The 19,396-nt window shown below is 37.4% G+C and overlaps 1 protein-coding gene across 2 annotated transcripts in view; it reads left to right on the forward strand.

The window, feature by feature from the left end:
• Positions 1 to 19,396, forward strand: part of TOX (thymocyte selection associated high mobility group box) — a 216,823-nt gene that overhangs the window by 193,809 nt on the left and 3,618 nt on the right. For both annotated transcript variants that reach the window (XM_015855652.2, XM_015855653.3), the window contains 2 exons: positions 11,280 to 11,666; positions 18,611 to 18,762. In XM_015855652.2, coding sequence (XP_015711138.2) covers positions 11,280 to 11,666; positions 18,611 to 18,762 — 539 coding nt within the window. The remainder of the gene's footprint in view (positions 1 to 11,279; positions 11,667 to 18,610; positions 18,763 to 19,396) is intronic.

Genomic DNA, 19,396 nt, shown 5'->3' on the forward strand with positions numbered 1-19,396 from the left:
TAACATATGCAGTATGGCAATGTGAAAAAACAGTTGAGCAACTTCAGAAACACAGAAGTCAGATTGAAAACAAATATGGATATACTTTTTCCTTCATAAATAAACTTGATTTTAGACTTACAGATGACATGAAGGACTGGCATACATGATGAGTAGAACTTTTTTTAGCTTTAAGTGTCTAGAGAGGTTAGTGCTGCACTCTACTTCTCTGTTTATTACCTGAATTTTAGCACATTTCCAGTGAAAAGCCCATACAATCATTCATGCAAAGAGCTTTTGTGTATATTTCTACGTTATCTTAGTATTTGCTAAGGGTTTGTGCTGAATTTAAATGTCTAAAGTATGGGTGGTATCCTATTCATTTTTTAAAGATATATCTTAAACACTTAAATTTTGTAGCTACCACAAGTGCAATTGCATTAGTTAAAGGCATTTACTGAATACCTATAATTTTTTTTTGGGGGGGGAGCTGTATGGTTCTAGAAATACTCATTGTCCTCACATTGGACATTTGAAAGTTCCTACTTATTGGCAAAAGACAGGTCTAAAAAGCTCAAAATATTCTAGAAGGTTTTGAAGATATGCATGAAGCATTTGTGGAAATAACATGAAAGCTATTATTCAGTACATCAAGGTCTGTTGGTATAAAACTGTGTGTAGCTTAACTTTGAAAAGGTAAATATAGAAAAACTTAGATTTTTGTTTTCTATTATTGGGGGGGAGGGGGAAATTATGGCATTTTCTGAGGTTTGTTTTTAGGGGAAAAGAAAATTAAAGATTGCTGATCTGTTCAGTGCATGAAGCCATTTGTGCATATGTTTAAATTTGTTGTTAGTCAGAAAAGCACTGAAGCATTTTCTTGACTTTTAAGCAATTATTTAAATCCTGCCCATAATGTAATGTTTTCCTCTACTGTGGAAAGTATCAAAATGTAAACTTAATGAAGCTGAGTACTAATTGCTTTCTCTCATGAACATGCTCAATGAATCCAGCAGAGCTGCCATGTAACTAAAGCCACTCCATTTTGGAATATGGTTGTAAAATACTCAGATGTAATATTATATCAGTATATTCTAAATTATCATTATTAAATATTTATACAGTACCAGAAGAGTTTTAGTTTTTAAAATATGCATATAAGCATAAAGAAATAGATATAATATATTATTAAGATTGTTTGGAGTCCATCTGCTCTTTTTTATCTGTTACATTATCATCCATAAAAGCTATTCTTAGAGAATATTATTAATATTACAAGGCCTCAATCTCAAAAGTTAAGACACGCCAGAAGTAATACCTTCTCCAAAAATGCTCTAATAGAATATTAATGATTTGCTCACATAGCTTGTTTTATGTGCTGTACTTTGGGTCATTTTTCATACGCTTACATAGAGTCACAGAATCATAAAATCACAAAGGTTGGAAAAGACCTCCAAGGTCATTCAGTCTAATTGTCCACCTATCACCAGTATTTCCTGAGAAACCATGTCCCGTAGTACATCTAAATGTTTTTATACAAAAGCATTCCCTCTGGGAGTCCCTATGTTGTATTTATCTGCCTTTATTTGCCAGATCACTTATTCCTAAAAAATGAAAGAACAGGTGTAAGCCATGCTGAAGTTGAATTCACTGCAGCCATATCAGCTGTCTGAGCTGATAGAACATTCAGAATAGGAGTTTGTAGAGGAATGGGGTAAACATTTTGCCAGGAGATTTCTGAGCTTCTGAGTGATAGCAGAATAATGAAATTCAGTAATGAAATTCGGTGACATTGTTTTCTGTCCTGGGCCCTAAGGTGAAAGTGGGATATTGGCTGTGTTCTTTGATGCAGCCATAACTGAAAACAATGGAAGTGTCTCCACCAACTTCAAAGTAGAAGTCCCAGCCCATCTCTAATCCATTTTGAAACACTTTAGTGATGTCTTTATAAAATAGAGCTATAACCCAGTAAAAAAAAAATAATACTAATAAAAAATAAAAATAAAAAAACACATAAAACTGTGAAAATATGTCAGCTAAGCATTAATTTACACTAAATTAATCAGTGTATTTCCTGAATTTTTCTCCTGTTTTATAGAGACTTTAATTAATGAGTCTGTAGTTGAGATTGTTCATGTGAGGAGGAATTGATATGTAAAGTTAAAATTACATTACAAAGCATTATATCTTCTGCTATGCAGATTGCCATATTGCGTATAGTACTGACTAAGCCTTTGCATTGTAAACGAGTGTCTTTATATTTGCCCTTAGTTGCAACTTTTAGTACTATTCAGGTCCAGAAATGCAGTCTCTGGTATCTGGCAATTTGTACAGCATTACATAAAATGCTGTGAATTGCAATTTTACTTTTTCATAAAACAAGCACTTTTTCTGGCTAAACCAGCCTTTTTTCTGGCTGACATTAGAGTTTTTGCTGCACCTTTCAACTATATATATTTAATACAAATATATACAAGTATATGTTAAATATGTTTCTATGTTACATGCATACGTCTATGTACATTTATTAAAATATAGGCATAATATGTATTTAATATGAAATACGTATGTTGACTGTAGTGACAGGACTTCAACGATTTAAATAATACAAATATGTTTTCCCTGTTTAGTTCTCTCCGGCTAAATGAATTTTTTAATTCTTTACTGTACAGCGGCACGGTTTCATACAGACACATTTTAGCAGCAAGGAGAACGTTGTTCAAATTCCAGATAGCCAAGAGTGTTAAAAAAGTGTCAAAGCAGTATCCTCACATGACATTGCAACAAACACAATGTTACGTTTTTCATTCTTGTGGACAGCGCAAATGCTTTGGACATGTGATATTACTCCTTGAAGTATATGGCTAGCTTATCTTTCCTAGCTCACCACTTTGCAATTACTTTTCATTAAAAAATAATAATAGTAATAATAAAGGTAGTATCTAGCAAGACTGGCATTGCCATAATGTCTTTAGCACAGCATTTTGTAAGTCGAGATTTTCCAAGCACCCAGAATGTGAGTGTTACATCTGTAGTGTTTAGAACAGTCAATCACTGCAGCAGTCTCTCCAGGGATGTGGATTCCCCACAGTGGGAGGTTTTCAAGCTGCAGCTGCACAAGGTTCTAGATAACCTCATCTGGGCTCCCTCTCTTCTTGAAAGCTTGGACCCTATGATCTTTTGAGATCCCTTCAACTTGAGTTGATCCTTAATTCTCTGATTCTGTGACTGAACAGCTAAAGTTCTTACTAGAACTGGGGTTATGCAGCCTGAGAGAGAGAAGGCTATGAGATGACCTGATAGCAGCCTTACGGTACCCAAAGGGGAGCTAGAGGAAAGAAAGAGACAGACTTTATATAAGGATGATAGAACAAGAGGAAACGTTAGATTTAGGTTAGATGCAAGGAAAAAGTCTTTTCAAGGGAGAGTGGTGAGGCACTGGCACAGGTTACCCAGAGATGTGGTAGATGCTTAGTCACTGGAGACTTTCAAGGCAAGGCTGGATCAGGCCGTAGGCAACTGATCTAGCTGTGGTGTTCCTGTTCATTTCAGAGGAGTTGGACTAGATGGCTTTCAGAGTTGCCTTCCAACTGTAAGGATTCTACAATTCTATGAATGATTCTATGAAAATGGAGACCGTATTTAGGGAAAAAAAAAAAAAAAAAAAAAAAAAAAAGGAAACCCAAACCCAACCAGTGAATTGTATGGTGTTAATTTCCTGTTTCACGTGTATGTGGTGAGAGCTCTTGCCACAAAAGACAAAAAGGCAAAATATGTCAGCCCTCCCAGACTGTATTCCACCCCACTCCTAATTAAATGTGAATGTGTAGGTGTGCTCCCTCCATGATTTATTTTCTGTGGCCCAATTAGTCTCAAATTCTTTTGTGCATAGAGAACAAGCTTCAGATGTAGGGGAGCACAATGTCCCAGCTCTCTCCTCATTGAAATAAGCAGCTGCCAGGGTTTAGGACATTTCTTTTGGAAATACAGTACTGAATATCTCTTGACAGAATAGAGGAGTGACCTGTTGTGTCTGCTGGCCAAGGCTTTAATCAGCTGGCTATTGTGTACAAGAAGAGCAGCAACTTTTCTGTTGCTGGCAAGGGCAGCTGCTTTCTGAGACAACAGATTCCAGTATTTTATCTAGCCCCAGTACATACAGATGTTCTGGAATTTTTGAAAACAGTTTAGGTTGTTCTCAGTGAAAGCAACATGGAAAGAATAAAGAAAAGACATGGCTGTGTTTGATGAATGGGCTTTGTTTTGTTTTGTTTGTAGCTATTAAAGTGCTGCAAGGTAACTGGCAATGCTTCCATTAAAACAAAACAGGAAAAAAAAAAAAAAAAAAGTAGAACAATGACACGCATCTACAGCTTTTTCTTTTGTCCAATAAACATTAGAGTCTCTCACTGGGAACGCTGTGATGCGTGGCCATTAGGGGAAAAGCTTCATGTTTCTGTGATTCTTCAGTCTCCATTTCTGGAGTTATTATGATATAACCGGAAATTTTCAATGAATCGTAAATTAAATCATGTATGTGCATGTATGTGAGGTACTGGAATACATAGTAAGCGAACATATTTATTGATAAAACAATAGTCTAATTTCATAATAACACAAACCAAACCAACTTCTTGTCTAGGAAAGAAACCAACTATCTACCACAGCTGGAAAAGAAGAACAAAATATATTTAAGATAATGCCATGAAATGTACTTGAGAGTAAATCATGCAAATCTTTATGTTCAGCATTGCAAAAACCCAGCAATTCTTTTAGATCATTTAATCTCCAAATGACATAAATTTCTTGAGCCTTTGAGAAACCGTATGTTGATGGGGAGCAATTGTGTTTGTTTTTAAAGTGAGTTAATAAAACTAGGTTTCACTACTAGCCTAGTGCTTCCATTTTGGGAATTATAACATTTGTATCAAATTAAAGTTGCATATCCTTTATCACATGTATCCAGGTTACATTCATAAAACATCCATTTTTACTTACATACTCTGAATGAATCCATGACAATCCCCTGCAGATGATGACAAAATATATATTTAGGTTTGAAGATGTTCTTCTGCACCAACTCAGCTAATTATAGATGACAACTCATGGCTTACTCTTTAGTTCTGAAACATCAAGAATGTGTCAAAAGCTTCTGAACTCTCCAGAGTCACCAATAATATTGCAATAGGTGACTGGAATTAACAAAATATGAAACATCATTTTCTAAGAGCCTCTTGTGACTTAAGTAGGAAAGCAGCTGTATTATAAATATGCATATGAATTCTCTGCTGGAGTGAATAGAGTTAAGTGAAAGGGATCTCTGAAGTAGTGAAAGAGCTAAGTAAGAAGGAGGGAGCAGTGCCAGAGATAAGTCATTCCTTCATAAACAGCTTCACAGTAGTATTAATCAAACGGCTGAGCCCATGCAGGTTAAAAGAAAGGATTCTTCTCAAGGACAGGCTTAGGGTTGGAGGTGACCTAAAATGTCAAAAACATTAAAAGCAGACAGAATTGTGTGAACACAGAAAAGCTGAGAATAAACAATTCAAGATGTTCCTTCCACCAAAGAGACAGCAAAGACAACAGATGCAAAGTTAAGCTTAGGTAAGCTTTGTAGAAGCTGAATAAATATTCAGCCAGTTTCCTTCTATCTACCTCTTTAGTGTCATGGTACTCATTTAAAGCTGAGTCAGGCCTGCCTAGGTGATCACAGCTTACACAGCCTGGACCTTGCTGGTATCAGCTGTCACAATCACTGCTGTTACCTGAGTGCTTCATTCCGGTCACAGAGTCCAAAAATTGTTGAATTTCTCTGCATGGCTTAATAATGGACACCAATCACTTGATGTGATCGTGGCACCCTCATGTAGAGGGATATAGTATGTCAGCAGCATTGGTTCGTGGCATGTGTTCATTTAAAACCTGAATCAAGTTAAATCTTTTCCAACATTTGCAACACTCATAAGGTACATGTACGTCACCAGTGTAGAGAGGATGCCAAACCCAAAGCACCTGTTTCTCATTTAAAATAAAACCATGTTACACCATTTTCGCTATGTAAAAACATCTTCTGAGATTGGAATAAGTTATGTTTGCTGACAAAGAAAGCTACTGACATTGGTAGAAAGTTTGTAGTAGCCATATTGACCATAAGGCTCATGTCTTTGCCCTTGAAGAGGTCTTTCAGCATATGTTTAAAGGACACCATAGACATTCTGTAGTACCAGGAATGTTTACTGAATGTGTACAAGCTCTGCAATCTTATGCATATTTTAATATAGAAAGGAGCTTAATTGCTGATGCTAATAAAAAAGGGGGGTTTTACATTTTGTATGCAAACTGCTGAAATCATATTGCTCCAGCTTTGATAATTTGATTCTTCATCAGTTGAATAAGAAAAGAAAATTTTTCAGTGTTGTTTATTTGTGACAATACCAACTTCTTTATTTTGTATCTCAATAGTATCAGTTGAGCACTGCTTGCTGGAATGAAATTTTTTCTTTAATTCCCATTTTTATGTTATTACTTGTTAGATTAGAGTAAGAATGCTGAATATGTGTACATAAACTAATGATGTTCATATATATATATATGTTTTCTTATATATGATCCTATTTCCTAGCAACATTCCTATCAATGACTGCATTAACGTATTGAAAAGGCAAAATAACATGTGTAGCCACTCATAGTTTCTAGATGTACTGCTGCATAAAAGTTGGTAGAAAGCAGTACTCATCAACTGGGTATTAATTTCAGCCAATTTTAGCCAGATACTTTATGGCTTTCTTAAAAAATAAGACACTGATACTATGATAACAGTGTTGGGCTCTGATCCATATTCCATTAAAGTTAATAGGAGATTTTCCATTAGTTTACGTACTCTAAGGAAAAGGCCCTTAAAATACTGCTATCTTAAAACATGTCCTAACTTTTCTTTCAGTCACAACAAAAGGGGGAACAGAAGAGCCAAAAGCTAGCCACAAGTTAGAGAATCAAAGCCCATCTGTAAGTCTCAACTACTGTTTTGCTACCCAGAACTGTATCTGGTGGTTTAAAGCACAACCATAGACTTTTCAAAGTGGAAGTAAAACAACATCCCAAAGGAAACAATGGAGTTTCCAGGCTAGCGTCACTAGGCTGTTGCTCTTTCTCTGATACATCAGGCTGAACATGATGCCTGTGTGAAAAGTTATTTCTCATTTGCAGGAATGAACTGGAAATTTGAGGGTGAAGCATTCACTGTAGTTTTGCTTCAAGGAACTTCTGCCCTGTTCCTTAGTTCAGTCTATGATTAGGACCATGAGTCCCATCATGGTTCTGTTTAGGAAAGATCAGCACAGCTGAATGAGCAATATTTAACCCCTTAACCAAATTCAACTCTTAAATTTGGTAGGTATAAACATGGAATTCTGACACACAATAGAGGAGTAAAAGGTGGATGGAAAAGTTTGTTTTGCCCTAGAATTAGAAGGAAGGGTGTAATTTTGGTCAAAACTTTGGCATAGAACTTTGCCTTTTATGTTATGTAGTCAACACTCAGGACTTCTGTGGCTAAGGTAATTCATCTGTCTCACACTTCTTTGAAATTGTGATGCAAATAGAATTATTTTAGAAGCTGAAGATCACTCACCAAGGCTTTCCATAAATTGTTTGCCAGTGTTTTTATTAATATAATTAAATTAATTACCATGAGATATACAGCAGTGTTTCTGTTGTTTCCTTCCTTTCCCTGTTTCTCTTCACTTTATTTCCCTTTCTGGTGGGCTTTCAAAATGTTCTTCCATCATTTTCTTTGGATTTCAGTAAAAAGATAGATTGGACTCAAGAACATGTGGAAGCCACTCAAAGAGTGTAAAGGACTGTCAAGAAAAGTTAGTTTGTGGTTTTGGTGTATAGTCGTTAATGTTTGTGTACCTCTTCCTACCATTAACTAAATATAATAATCTGTCACCCTCTAGTGGTTGGTCTAGAAAAAGTAATCCTGATGGTAGTGATAAAAGAGCTTTTCATTGTGTGTCCAAAAGAAGACATTGTCAGAGGTAGGAAATATTGGACTTCATTACTTAATATCCTGGGTGGATCGATTAGTAACTATGTGTATCTATGAATAAATGTATCTAGCAACATAACTAAATAAGCAAATTGTCTATGTTGTCTTTAAGCAAAGCTTTTAAAAATGATTCCCCAGCTCTTCCTCTGGATAAGGCAAGATCAAATGGAGTGAATATCAACCTTCAAAGTTAGGGAACATGGCTGTGTATTTGATTCCCATACTGGCTTCTTACAGTCCCTCTTTCTTACTTCCTATCTTTGCCCATAATAAAAGTGCTGCTCTGGACTAAGGACTGTATGATGCTGTATTGGACAGATGCAATGCCTATTCAAACCTATAAAAGCAGTAATTATGCCTGAAATAGTAGTGTAGCTTATGTATCATAAACTTCCTCTTGATATATTTGATGGCAAAGCAATATAACAAAGCCAAACATTTTTGACACTGCCTATACCATTAGCTTCAGCTGTACTTACAAATCCTGAGGTTTCTGACCCAGCCTTAGAAAAGCTGAAAGTGCGCTATGCTGAAAAATAGCTAATAATGGGTTCCTTTATCAAGATTCCCAGTTACAGATAATATTGATGTACTTTGGACTAAGTGGACAATTTGGAATCAGATCATAGATGATTTAAAGCAACCTAAGTAACAGCAAAATACTTGATCTGAAACTAAAGTGCTGTGCTTTCTGGATCAGAAGATAGTGAAATGCACAGAAAGCTAACTGACAGCTTGAGACAACTAGAACTGCCCCTCTGATCACTTTGCAGATACTCTTCTCAGAGGTAAAGTAAGTATTATTCATCTCTGGCCCGAGACTGTACAATTCCTCTTAATGTAATTTGGGATTTCAATTATTATGCTCTACTAAGTATCCAATTCCCCTGTAATTTTATCAGTATGGGTCATGTATTCACCACTTATGTGTGAACTTAGTATTACCCAGTAATTAAATAGGCTCACTGTCTCTTTGTTAAAAGAGGTGTGTGGCAGCATCTTTGTAGTCACAAGGGAAACGTAGGTACATATAGTACATATCAGTGTGTCACAAAGAGTGCTGCTAAGGCTTTTTGATACCTCCTCACCAGGAGGAACTGTTTAACCAAGCTGACCTGATGAACTGAAGGAGAAGTTGCCCCTGCTCAGAGCCTTCCAGCTACATTGTGGAAAGGCAGAGCATTTTCACAAGGGAATGATGCACTCAGTAAAGCTTCAAGTTGCTCAAGAAAAACCACAGTACAGATCTCCTGTAATATGCAAAGAGCCCACCACACTGAAGGGGAGGGTCCTGACCACACCTCTGGTTAACTAACTTTTGGAAGCTGTCAAGTTTTGACAAACCTGCCAGTCTCTGTCCCCACACCTAAAAGATCATCTTACAAATATAAGTGGGAAGAGGAAGGTGGGAAAAATACTTTTCATATCATCATGAACATTTAGGTTAGTGTTTTAGGACTCATACAACAACAACAAGAAAAGGCAGATTGGGTACCAATTTTCAAGTTTTATCTTTTACTATTTTTACTACTTACTTTTTACTATTTTTTTAATGTCTGCACCTCAAACAGATGTGTACACTCACATGTGATCAGAGCCAGGCAGATCCACAGAGGCAAAGATTTGCTTTGGTTTTAGTATATAAATTTAATTTTCCTTAGGTTGATGGAGAAAATAAATGGGTTTTTCTTTGCTCGTGGAACTGCAGTTCTACATAGGAAAAATGAGGTTATCTTTTTCATCTTTATCATCACATGTAATGAACCAGCCTCAACAACATGCATGTAGGTGGATTGTTGGTGGTGCTACATCCTTCAGAAAAAAATACAAATAGCCTTTTTTCAATAGCACTGACCCTGGAATGTTGAGAGTAACGTGAAACTTACTCTGACTTGTAAACTGAGCAAACATGACATGGAGGTCACCGAATAAGGGCATATATGCATCTCTCAGCCCTTGTTTTGACAAAGTGACTTCTTTCTCGAAAGGGACATTTCTGCCATTTTGTTTTCCTAACATGTTTCACCTTTCACTGGCTCTTAATCCCAGTATTCTTAACTGCAAATTATGGTTCCCACCATAAGCACATGGGAGCTAATTCTTAAGTTTTCTCACCATTTATTTGAGTTAGCACTGAGAAGATGTAAGAAAATTAGAGTATGGAAGACAACAAATTGAGAGCAAATCAGATATAACAAGTGGCATATATTAAAAATAAAGAGTTATTAAAATGCACACCCATTAATGGAAAATTTTTATTACTACCAGCCTTAAAAAAATCAGAATAGACTATAAATTTTTTCAAACTCTGCATTTTCTGTTATTCTATGCAGTATTCTTCAAACTGTGCTAAGATAGTTTTCCTCTGTCTAATGCAGTCTAACATTTATACAGACATCAATTAAAAGCGGATTTTCAGAACCTTATGAATACATTTTATAGAGGAAGTTTTGCTAAAAAAGTAGTATTATTCAGAATTTTCCTTTTTTTTTCTTACCTGTATGACTTGTAAAACATACTTGGCACAGGTCTAGATAGCATCCCAGCACAGAATACTTCACAATAAAAGCAGTAGTACTACTGGATGAGCCTCTTTAAACTGTGAGATGTCCACTGATAAACCAGTATTAGCAGTTGTCAGTGGCTATGGTAAAGGACACTGAAATTCTTATCCCTGTTTTGCAGATAGGAAAATGAGGTGCTGCACGGGGAAATGATGTGTCAAAGATCACTGCAGACTTCGGCCAGTACCCACCCTCTTGAGTCTGTTTTCAACTAAGCCATCAGATCTGAGAAAAATAGTAATGAGTGTTGTGTGAACAAATGTGACAGGCTTGGTTTTCTTTGTTGTGTAATTTATTAGGTTGGTGATGCCAGTCCCAAGTTTTGAAAAAGCGAAATGTCAGGATAGATCAGGAAGCAGGGGGCTAACCTCTTTTTTCATGATGCTGAAGGAAAATATTTTAAGGTAATGGCACTCATTCTAGCATGATAACCAAACTCCAGAGCAGGGATATTTTGATTGTCCAGGTAAGTGTTTCCCTGTGGTGAGATTCTTTAAAAACTAAAGTTGTCCACTATCTGACATTTACAGAACACTGATGTTGGCAGATACTCCTTCAATCTACTATAAAAAATATTGAGAGAAGCGTGCAAAGATCCCTCTGTACAGTCGAGGCTGTAGGCAGGTGAATAGCAGCATTTTGTAGCTTCTAAATATTGTCTGTTTCTTGTTTTTTTTTCCCACCAGAGCTACAGTGAACCTGTTGATGTCAAAGCCTCCCCACAGCCTCAGATGATGAATTCAAAGCAGTCAGTGTTTCATGGGTCTGCCCAGACTCACTCTGCACTGTACCTCAGCTCCCACTACCACCAACAACCAGGAATGAATCCTCACATCACTGCTATGCATGCCAATATCCCCAGGAACATAGCACCCAAGCCCAACAACCAAATGCCAGTGACTGTTTCCATAGCAAACATGGCTGTGTCCCCACCACCACCACTTCAAATCAGCCCTCCTCTGCACCAACATCTCAACATCCAGCAACACCAGCCGATTTCAATGCAGCAGTCCATTGGAAACCAGCTACCGATGCAGGTCCAGTCTGCTTTACATTCACCTACAATGCAGCAAGTAAGTTTGAGTTTTGCAGCCATCTGGGAACTGGGGAGCTGTACTTACACAGGCTGCCCAGAGATTGTGGATTCCCCATCTCTGGAGGCATACAAGGCCATGTTGGCTGGAGTCCTGGGCAGCCTGAGCTGGTGGGTGGTAACCCTGTCCATGGTAAAGGGGTTGGAACTAAATGATCTTTCTGACCCCTTCAACATAAGCCATTCTATGTTTCTATATCTTCTTCAGAATCACTAGTAGGCACAATTTACAGAATGTAATTAAAAATCTATCGTTAATTATTGTATGAATAGTACATTAATGACTAGTGAAAGATCTGTAATGCAGATATTAGATACTTTTAAGGGTTACATACACACACAGCATACATCATCATAATTATATGAACTCAAACATTTTGGAATTATTCCAAATCATTTTATACCACAAAAAAGGTAAGATAATATGAATCTTCTTATGTTGTACTTTACCAAGTTGCATGCTTATGGTGTGCATGTTACTTGAGAGAACTTTCACTCATCTGTGAAATGTGCTGTTTGCGTCTGAGTTACTCCTATCTTGAGAGAGAAAACAGGGCAATAGTTGTAGAAAAAGGTGCATAGAAGTAAATCTGTAGATTTACTAGATTTACTAGAGCTATGTTTTGCTTTAGTAAGTGCAAGTACAGTGAAGTGAGAAATACTGTACCTTTGTGTTTCTGCTCCCCATTATTAAATTCATGAAAAGTTAGCTATAATATTTCTGCTGACTGATAATGCTTAGTCAAAAAGTCTGATCCTTATAACGAAGAATCCACTGTGAGATATTTTTGAGCTTCACTCAAGGTGAAGGGTGCTTATTACCTGCTGAAATGTCACACTGCCAATCCTAATTACATTTATTTTAAGCACTGTGAAACATCTGCAGTTTATAAGTCAGTTTGTAGGTCTTATGGCCCTGCTTCTGTTCATGGTACTACACTTTCGAATTACACTATCTAATTTCACTTTAGAATATTTCTAATATGTATTTCATATTCTTTTTTGGGGGGAGGTGCGTAAAACAGTTTACAGTGTCGATATATTGAGTTTAAATATAGAATTATATATATAATAATAATTATTATAATATAATATATATAATAATTATTATATATATAGGCAAATGCACAGCAAAACTATCGTAAATTTTAAAGCAGGTGTTGTACTGCCATCACTATAATTTCCCTCATGTCACAATGATGATACCCTTTCTAGTTTCTCAGGTATGACTTTTTCTAGTCAAGAAATGGTAAAAAGCATTGTACCCAGGAATTTGTACTGCATTAGAGCACTACAGACAAGAAACTATAAGCAGAAAGTGATGGCCAAGTTTTGGACTCAAATGCCAAGGGCATTCTCCACTCCACCTGATATTGAGCAAACACTCTGCTGATCACAGAGCATGTAAACAAGGCAAAAGCATTGTGGAAAAGACAGGAAAGCACTCCAAATTTGCCCCAGCTCGATGACAGCAGCACAAAGTCAGCAGCAATGAGGACAAAAATCCCTGTCCTGTGTGGCCAGTTCAAGGCAAGGAGAGAGGAAGATCCAGTATGAGGCTCTTGTCCCAGCTACACAACTTAGGCCCCTCTGTTTCTTAAAAAGACAACGGAGAAGAATGGGAGAATATGTAGTCTGACAGAGGAGAAGTGATAGATGTGTGTAATTCAAAGATCTTTCAGTTCCTCTTCCCCCAGCTGCTTTGTGTCCTCCATAGTGAAGAACCACAGATTCATAAAATCATTTAGGTTGCAAAAGACCTCTAAGATCATGTAGTCTGACTGTGCACCTACCACCATCATTGCCCACTAAACCATGTCCCTAAGTACTACAATCTACCCATCTCCCTGGGCAACCTGTTCCAATGCATTAAAACTCTCTGAGAAGAAATTCTTCCTACTGTCCAACCCGAACCTCTCCTGGCACAACTTTAGGCCATTCCCTGTCATCCTATTTCTACTGGCTGGGAGAAGAGGCTGACCTCCATCACGCCACAAACTCCTTTCAGGCAACTGAAAAATAAGATCTCTCCAGAGCCTCTTCTCCAGATTGAACAGTATCAGTTCCCTCAGCAGCTTCTTGTAAGACAAAGGTGTGCTTACCCCAAGCCTTTTCCAAAGGCTCCAGCAGCCATCCAATCTATGTGAGCAACAAGAAACTAATTAGCATCCCACTTCCTGCAGCACTGCTTGCAACAGGAGACATTTTCCCTTTCAGAAGCACCACCGCCCTTGCCAAACAGATGAATACACCTAAAGAAGTAGCAGGACAAATTTTCTCATGTCATACTGCAGCATGAAGATTAATAACCAGGAGAGTGGTGAAATGTCAGTAGCTTGCTAGCAGTTTTCTCCTGGAGGTGTTCACAGACGCACCTTTGCAGAACAACAGTTTGGCTTTAGGAATCTCAGAAGCAGCAGCCACAATTCCCACCAATGGTGGATGTTTATTTTTTCCCAACTTCCATCTTAGAAATAGATAGTGGCTGGAGTAAGTGTCAATGGCAGTGACAGACATATGGTCTGATTTTTGGATGGTCCTGTGTTAAGCCCATGATCCTTATAGGTCCCTTCCAACTAGGGATATTCTACTTTACAGAGTAAAATTTATGTGTTAGTTTGTTGTTCATAAGCTTAGTTGTTTTTTGTTTGTTTTTTTTTCTTTTAAATATTCCTACGCTTTATCTGAATAATTTCTGTAGCTCTTTTTCTCTATTCATTCCATTCCAAACCAGCTAATGAAATAATTAAATCACATGTAGACTACTGCAGACTTAAAGGGTACTCACTTGCAGTGCTGAACCTTTACAATGTAAAAATTGACCTTTTAGTTCTATTCTCATATTTAGCTTGAAATTAGATCCTGATATTGAGCATATTTAACTTCTAATTCTAAAATACACTCTATTTTTCTTAAATATTAGTACTGGGAGCTGTGTGAAAGTTCTTCATTGCTAAAGTCCAAATCCACTGTGCAACAGTTTTTCCTTCATCCACTTTTGACACATTGAAGGAATCCTAGTATATTAGAACACAAGGATATATTTTTGCATTAAATGCTCTTATGAGCGTATTTTTTAACAATATTATATTAACTTATACAAATTTCCTTCTCTCCAGTCTGTTTCTTAGATTTGACAGGATGTTTACTTGTTTTTAACTTCGGACTAAGTAACATGAATCCTCACTGCTGTCATTCAAATCCACATGATTTCTCCAAAGTTCAGGCTAAAGCAGCACCTGAAGCTGCATCCCGTTTTCTTTGAGATGTTCTTTCCTTTTCCTACACATACCGACATTCATGCTTCTTTCTGAGCGTACCCCATTCTCCATCCAGCTGTACTGTGTTGTTCTGTGTGGAAAGGGATGAGACCAAGGATTCACTCCCTCCCACGTATCCTCAGTCCACAAGGAACACTTTTTAGTTGCTCTACTGGAAGCTCTCCTTTCTTACATAAAATCCTTCACCCAAGCAGTGTGGCACGGTGAGTCCCATTGCAATCTGTCCCACTTTGGTTCATGGATAAAACAAGCAAAACTGTATTCTTAATGTCTAGTAACCATGGTTGCAAGTGTCTGCGTAAGAAAGAGGCAGAAGATTAATGTATGTCACATTTTATTTTTTTATTTTTATAAATAATAATTCATTTCAGTCTAGTCTGGGGTGTTTCTTTTCCTTTAGAAAATAAATGTATACAGCAAGGTGATTGCATAGCCTGCCAAAAATAATAGTCTCATTTCTTCTGCTATGCATTGTATACAGTAAACTCAGGAACTTGCTGTATTTGTCCAGAATTCTTCCTCTATTTTTTTGTTATACTTTGTCTTCGAATGAGGTCAAGAGAAAAAAAAATCATTAATATCTGTCAACTTCCTTTATAACCTTAAGGAAAAATCTTTGTATGATATCACACAGACAGATTTTCAATTTCCTTGTGTAATAAACAGATGCTTTAGGATTTGGATGTAATTTAAAGGTTTAAAATATCACATTGAGATTGATGAATAAATCAGTTGTGAAGACAAAAACATTGATGCCTGTTGAAAATACCTCTCCAGACAGGCAGGAAATGAAATTAGTTCCCAGTAAAGTGTGGAGATGAGGATCACTGTTTAGTTCTGCTGCAGGCTTTTTAGTACTTGCTACAGTGGCACAGCGAAACTGCTAGGGCTACAGAAATCTAATTAAAGAGCAAATGTCCCTCCTGACATCGAATTAATCTTTATCAAGTTCCCTATTTTTATTTCAATCTGGAACAAGAAAATGAAATTTAAAATTCTAGGCATGTTGCAAAACAGTTGGCGATTTTCTCTTGAGCATTACAATGCAAAAACATTCAGCATTGTTTAATTAGACCTCGAAGCACTCGTTTTCTGAGCACTTTTTATTTCATCATTGTTTGTTAAGGGCTTACATAAATCATACACAAATATTTACTACGAGCCTGGTACAAGGCTGGCTCCCTGTCTTGTACAAATGCACTGTTTCAGAGCTGTTTCTGCTGATGAAAAATCTTAAGTAATTATTGTCTATGTTTTAAACATGATCCTAGATGATTGATCTTTCATACTGAGCTCAGGTCCAATGCCTGCACCCTTCACTCTATTGCTGGGAGCCCTGCACTGGGCTCAGCGGTGGATGGCACTGGGGTACTTCAGCAGTATTCAGTCCATATCAGTCCATTTTACGTGCATATAAGCACACAGGCATTTTAACCAGCAGGCCATCTTCCCACATCTAAACTAATTATTTGTCTGAAGTCCAGAAGAAATGGAACCTATGTTCTCACTTGTAGAACTGCACTCTTGCAGCGTGAGCCTCAGGGCCTGCTCTGCAGTGCTACTCAGCTGCTAGTCCCATGCAGTGTTGTTCTCATACAGATGATTGTTTTATGAAGAATCATAAGAGATCGCTCAGGGATTTTGCTACCTAAGGTAAACCCAAGTGCCTGAGGGCAGACCATGTTTTTGTGGTTAGTCTCCTCTTACAGCTAAATCAGAAAGGCCTTATGGGCAATGTTTTGTATAAAAACTATGACGGTGATATACAAAACCAATTTTTCTGCCTTGTAATTACACAAAACTCCAATTAAAGTCATTGGGAAGTCTGCTCAATTACAGTTTCCTTTGGATTAGTTGCAGGCATGGGGTTGTTTATGCAGCCTGATGTGCAGCCTGATGGCATTACAGTTGTGAGCAGTGGATTTTATTTTATCTTATTAGCAAGGCAATGTATAAGTTACACTACAACTAGACATTAAAATCAGTTCCTGAACTTTCCCACTACTAATGATCTGTTTCTTGGCTCATTGAGGATGAGGCTTCCTAGAGCATTTACGGCACAAGGTATGAGTCCCTTCTCCATGTGGAAGAGACTACAGATGATAGTGATCAAAGTCAAACAGGTTTGCCAGGGCAGCCGTCACAATCCCAAGTTCAAGAAGAGTTTGGTTAGTGCTCTCAGACATAGGGTTTGAGTTTGGGTGGTCCTGTGTGGAGTCAGGAATTATTCAGTGATCCTTGTGAGTCCTCCAGCTCAGGATATTCTATAGTTCTTTGATTTATTTGTAGTCTAGGCAATAATCTGTGGTCAGAATGAACAGAGTAAGGAGAAGACAACATGAAGGAAGGATGTGAAGAGAGAATGGAGATTTTATATTTGAAGGAAGGTCATTTGGGGGGAGGGAAGGGAGCAGGTGGAAAATCAGAATACTCATTCATCTTGTATAAAAGGTAGTGTTGCTAAACTAACCTGCATCTGAAAACAGCTCCCCCCAAAATTCCTATCTTAAGAAGCCATACCTAAACCACTATATTTTTAAACTGAAAGCTACAAGCTTTAATCCTATCTGTCCTATATGCATACTCTGGACAGAAGTGAATTTTCAAACTAGATATTCTGGATCAAGTTCAGATTCTGATTTAGTAGCTACACATCCCACTTACTTGCCTGGGAATTGTGTGCCACTGCCCCAGGAAGGGGGTTAGTTTCTTTTTTTTTTGTTACTTTTTTTTTTTTTTTTTTTTTTCAGCAGTTGCTTTTGTACAGCATTCACATATTTTATCTAACATGGTTCTTCTAACTTTACAGGAATATGTTGTACATTTATAGCCAGTGAACCAGGTACACCAAGGCAGGACTTACTAGTCTTGAAATTTCAATCACCCTCCCGGTTTTAAAGCAGAATATTTAAAATGATATAGTCTAATTTATCAAAAGTACTGAGAAAAATCATGACTTAAAATGAGAGACGTTTTAGGGAATGAGTTAAATGTCTCTTCGTAACTTCCACTTTTTTCTCATCTTCTTGGTTTCAAAAAGCAAGTTATTCTGTGCTACTTTTACTACAGTAGTCCAACAACTGTTAAAAAGCTTTGGCTGAATTTCTGTTTAGTTGAGAGAGAAGTACAAATAAAAGAAGCAGCAGATGGTCTCTTTGTGACTGAATGAAGAAAAAGAGTGTTGAGAACAATATGTGAATAGGTGTAGTCTAATAAAACAGTCAGCCACCTGCTGCCTACATCCTTCAGAAAGATTCTGTTGCATATTCTGGGAATTAACAACTAGTTTGTGTCCTTATGTCCAATCTAAACCAATCCTCTAAGGTGCAAACGAACCTTTTTGTCCCAGTGTTGACTGAGTTGTTCTCTTGGTTTTGAGCTGTTTCTATTCTGTCCCTTTTAGTTCCATTCAGTGACGGGGTAAAAACTAATACTGATTTGGTGCTGTTTATTTCTCAAACCAAAGAGTTTAAAACTTAGAAAGCCCCTACATATTTTCACTGTTTCAAGTCTGAGAACTTGAAGTACATCTGGAAAGGAGAGCTTCTACAGTTTTACAGTGCACACCTTATTTTTGTTGTTTAATACTCACAACCTGTTGTGTGGATTCCATGCATTGTAATGCACTTGCTCTCTCTTCTAGGGATTTACTCTTCAGCCTGATTATCAGAATATCATCAATCCAACATCAACAGCTGCACAAGTTGTTACCCAAGCAATGGAGTATGTTCGTTCAGGGTGCAGAAATCCTCCAGCACAGACTGTGGACTGGAATAATGACTACTGCAGTAACGGGTAAGCAGCCAGTGAATGCCACCTTGTGTCTAGCCACATTCATGACACGAGTATCTGACAGATTGAAAATAGCTTTGTTGCCTGTTTCCCTTTGGTATTTCAGAAGCGTATGTATGATGACATTGTGTTTATTCAGCAGTTGGACTACTAGGGGACAATGAGTTTTCAATATATACATTTAATAGAGATTTTTGTCACTTTGTTGCAGAACGTAAGTTTTGATCTTTGACAGCTCCCATTCATTACAAAAATGGAACAGAGATCTTAGGGAAAAGGTGTAATAAAGAAGTAGTAGGATCACTGCTTCCTATTTAAGAGGCAAATGTAGGAAACTGTTTTCTCCAAAACGACTGGTTTGGGTCATGGAAACCCATGGCCGGAAGACAGATGGGTGATATACAGGGATACAAGTTACATGGAAGGAAATGATAATAAGATCGCATGAACTTTACCAGGGACAAAGTACCACAGCTGTAGGAGCTCTGTGACCCTACCAGGAGGTTTTGAGCCCTTTCAAACCCGCTTTTAACATAGTTTTTGAGGAGTTATACTGCTATATCATGAGCTTCCTGGAATCTTCTATGAGTGTGAACAGAAGATACCTTTTGAGTTTTAAATAATTGATGTTGTACCT

The sequence above is a fragment of the Coturnix japonica genome, chromosome 2 (assembly GCF_054131305.1).
Source record: "Coturnix japonica strain WE chromosome 2, WE-NBRP24, whole genome shotgun sequence".
NCBI classification, from domain to species: Eukaryota; Metazoa; Chordata; class Aves; order Galliformes; family Phasianidae; genus Coturnix; species Coturnix japonica.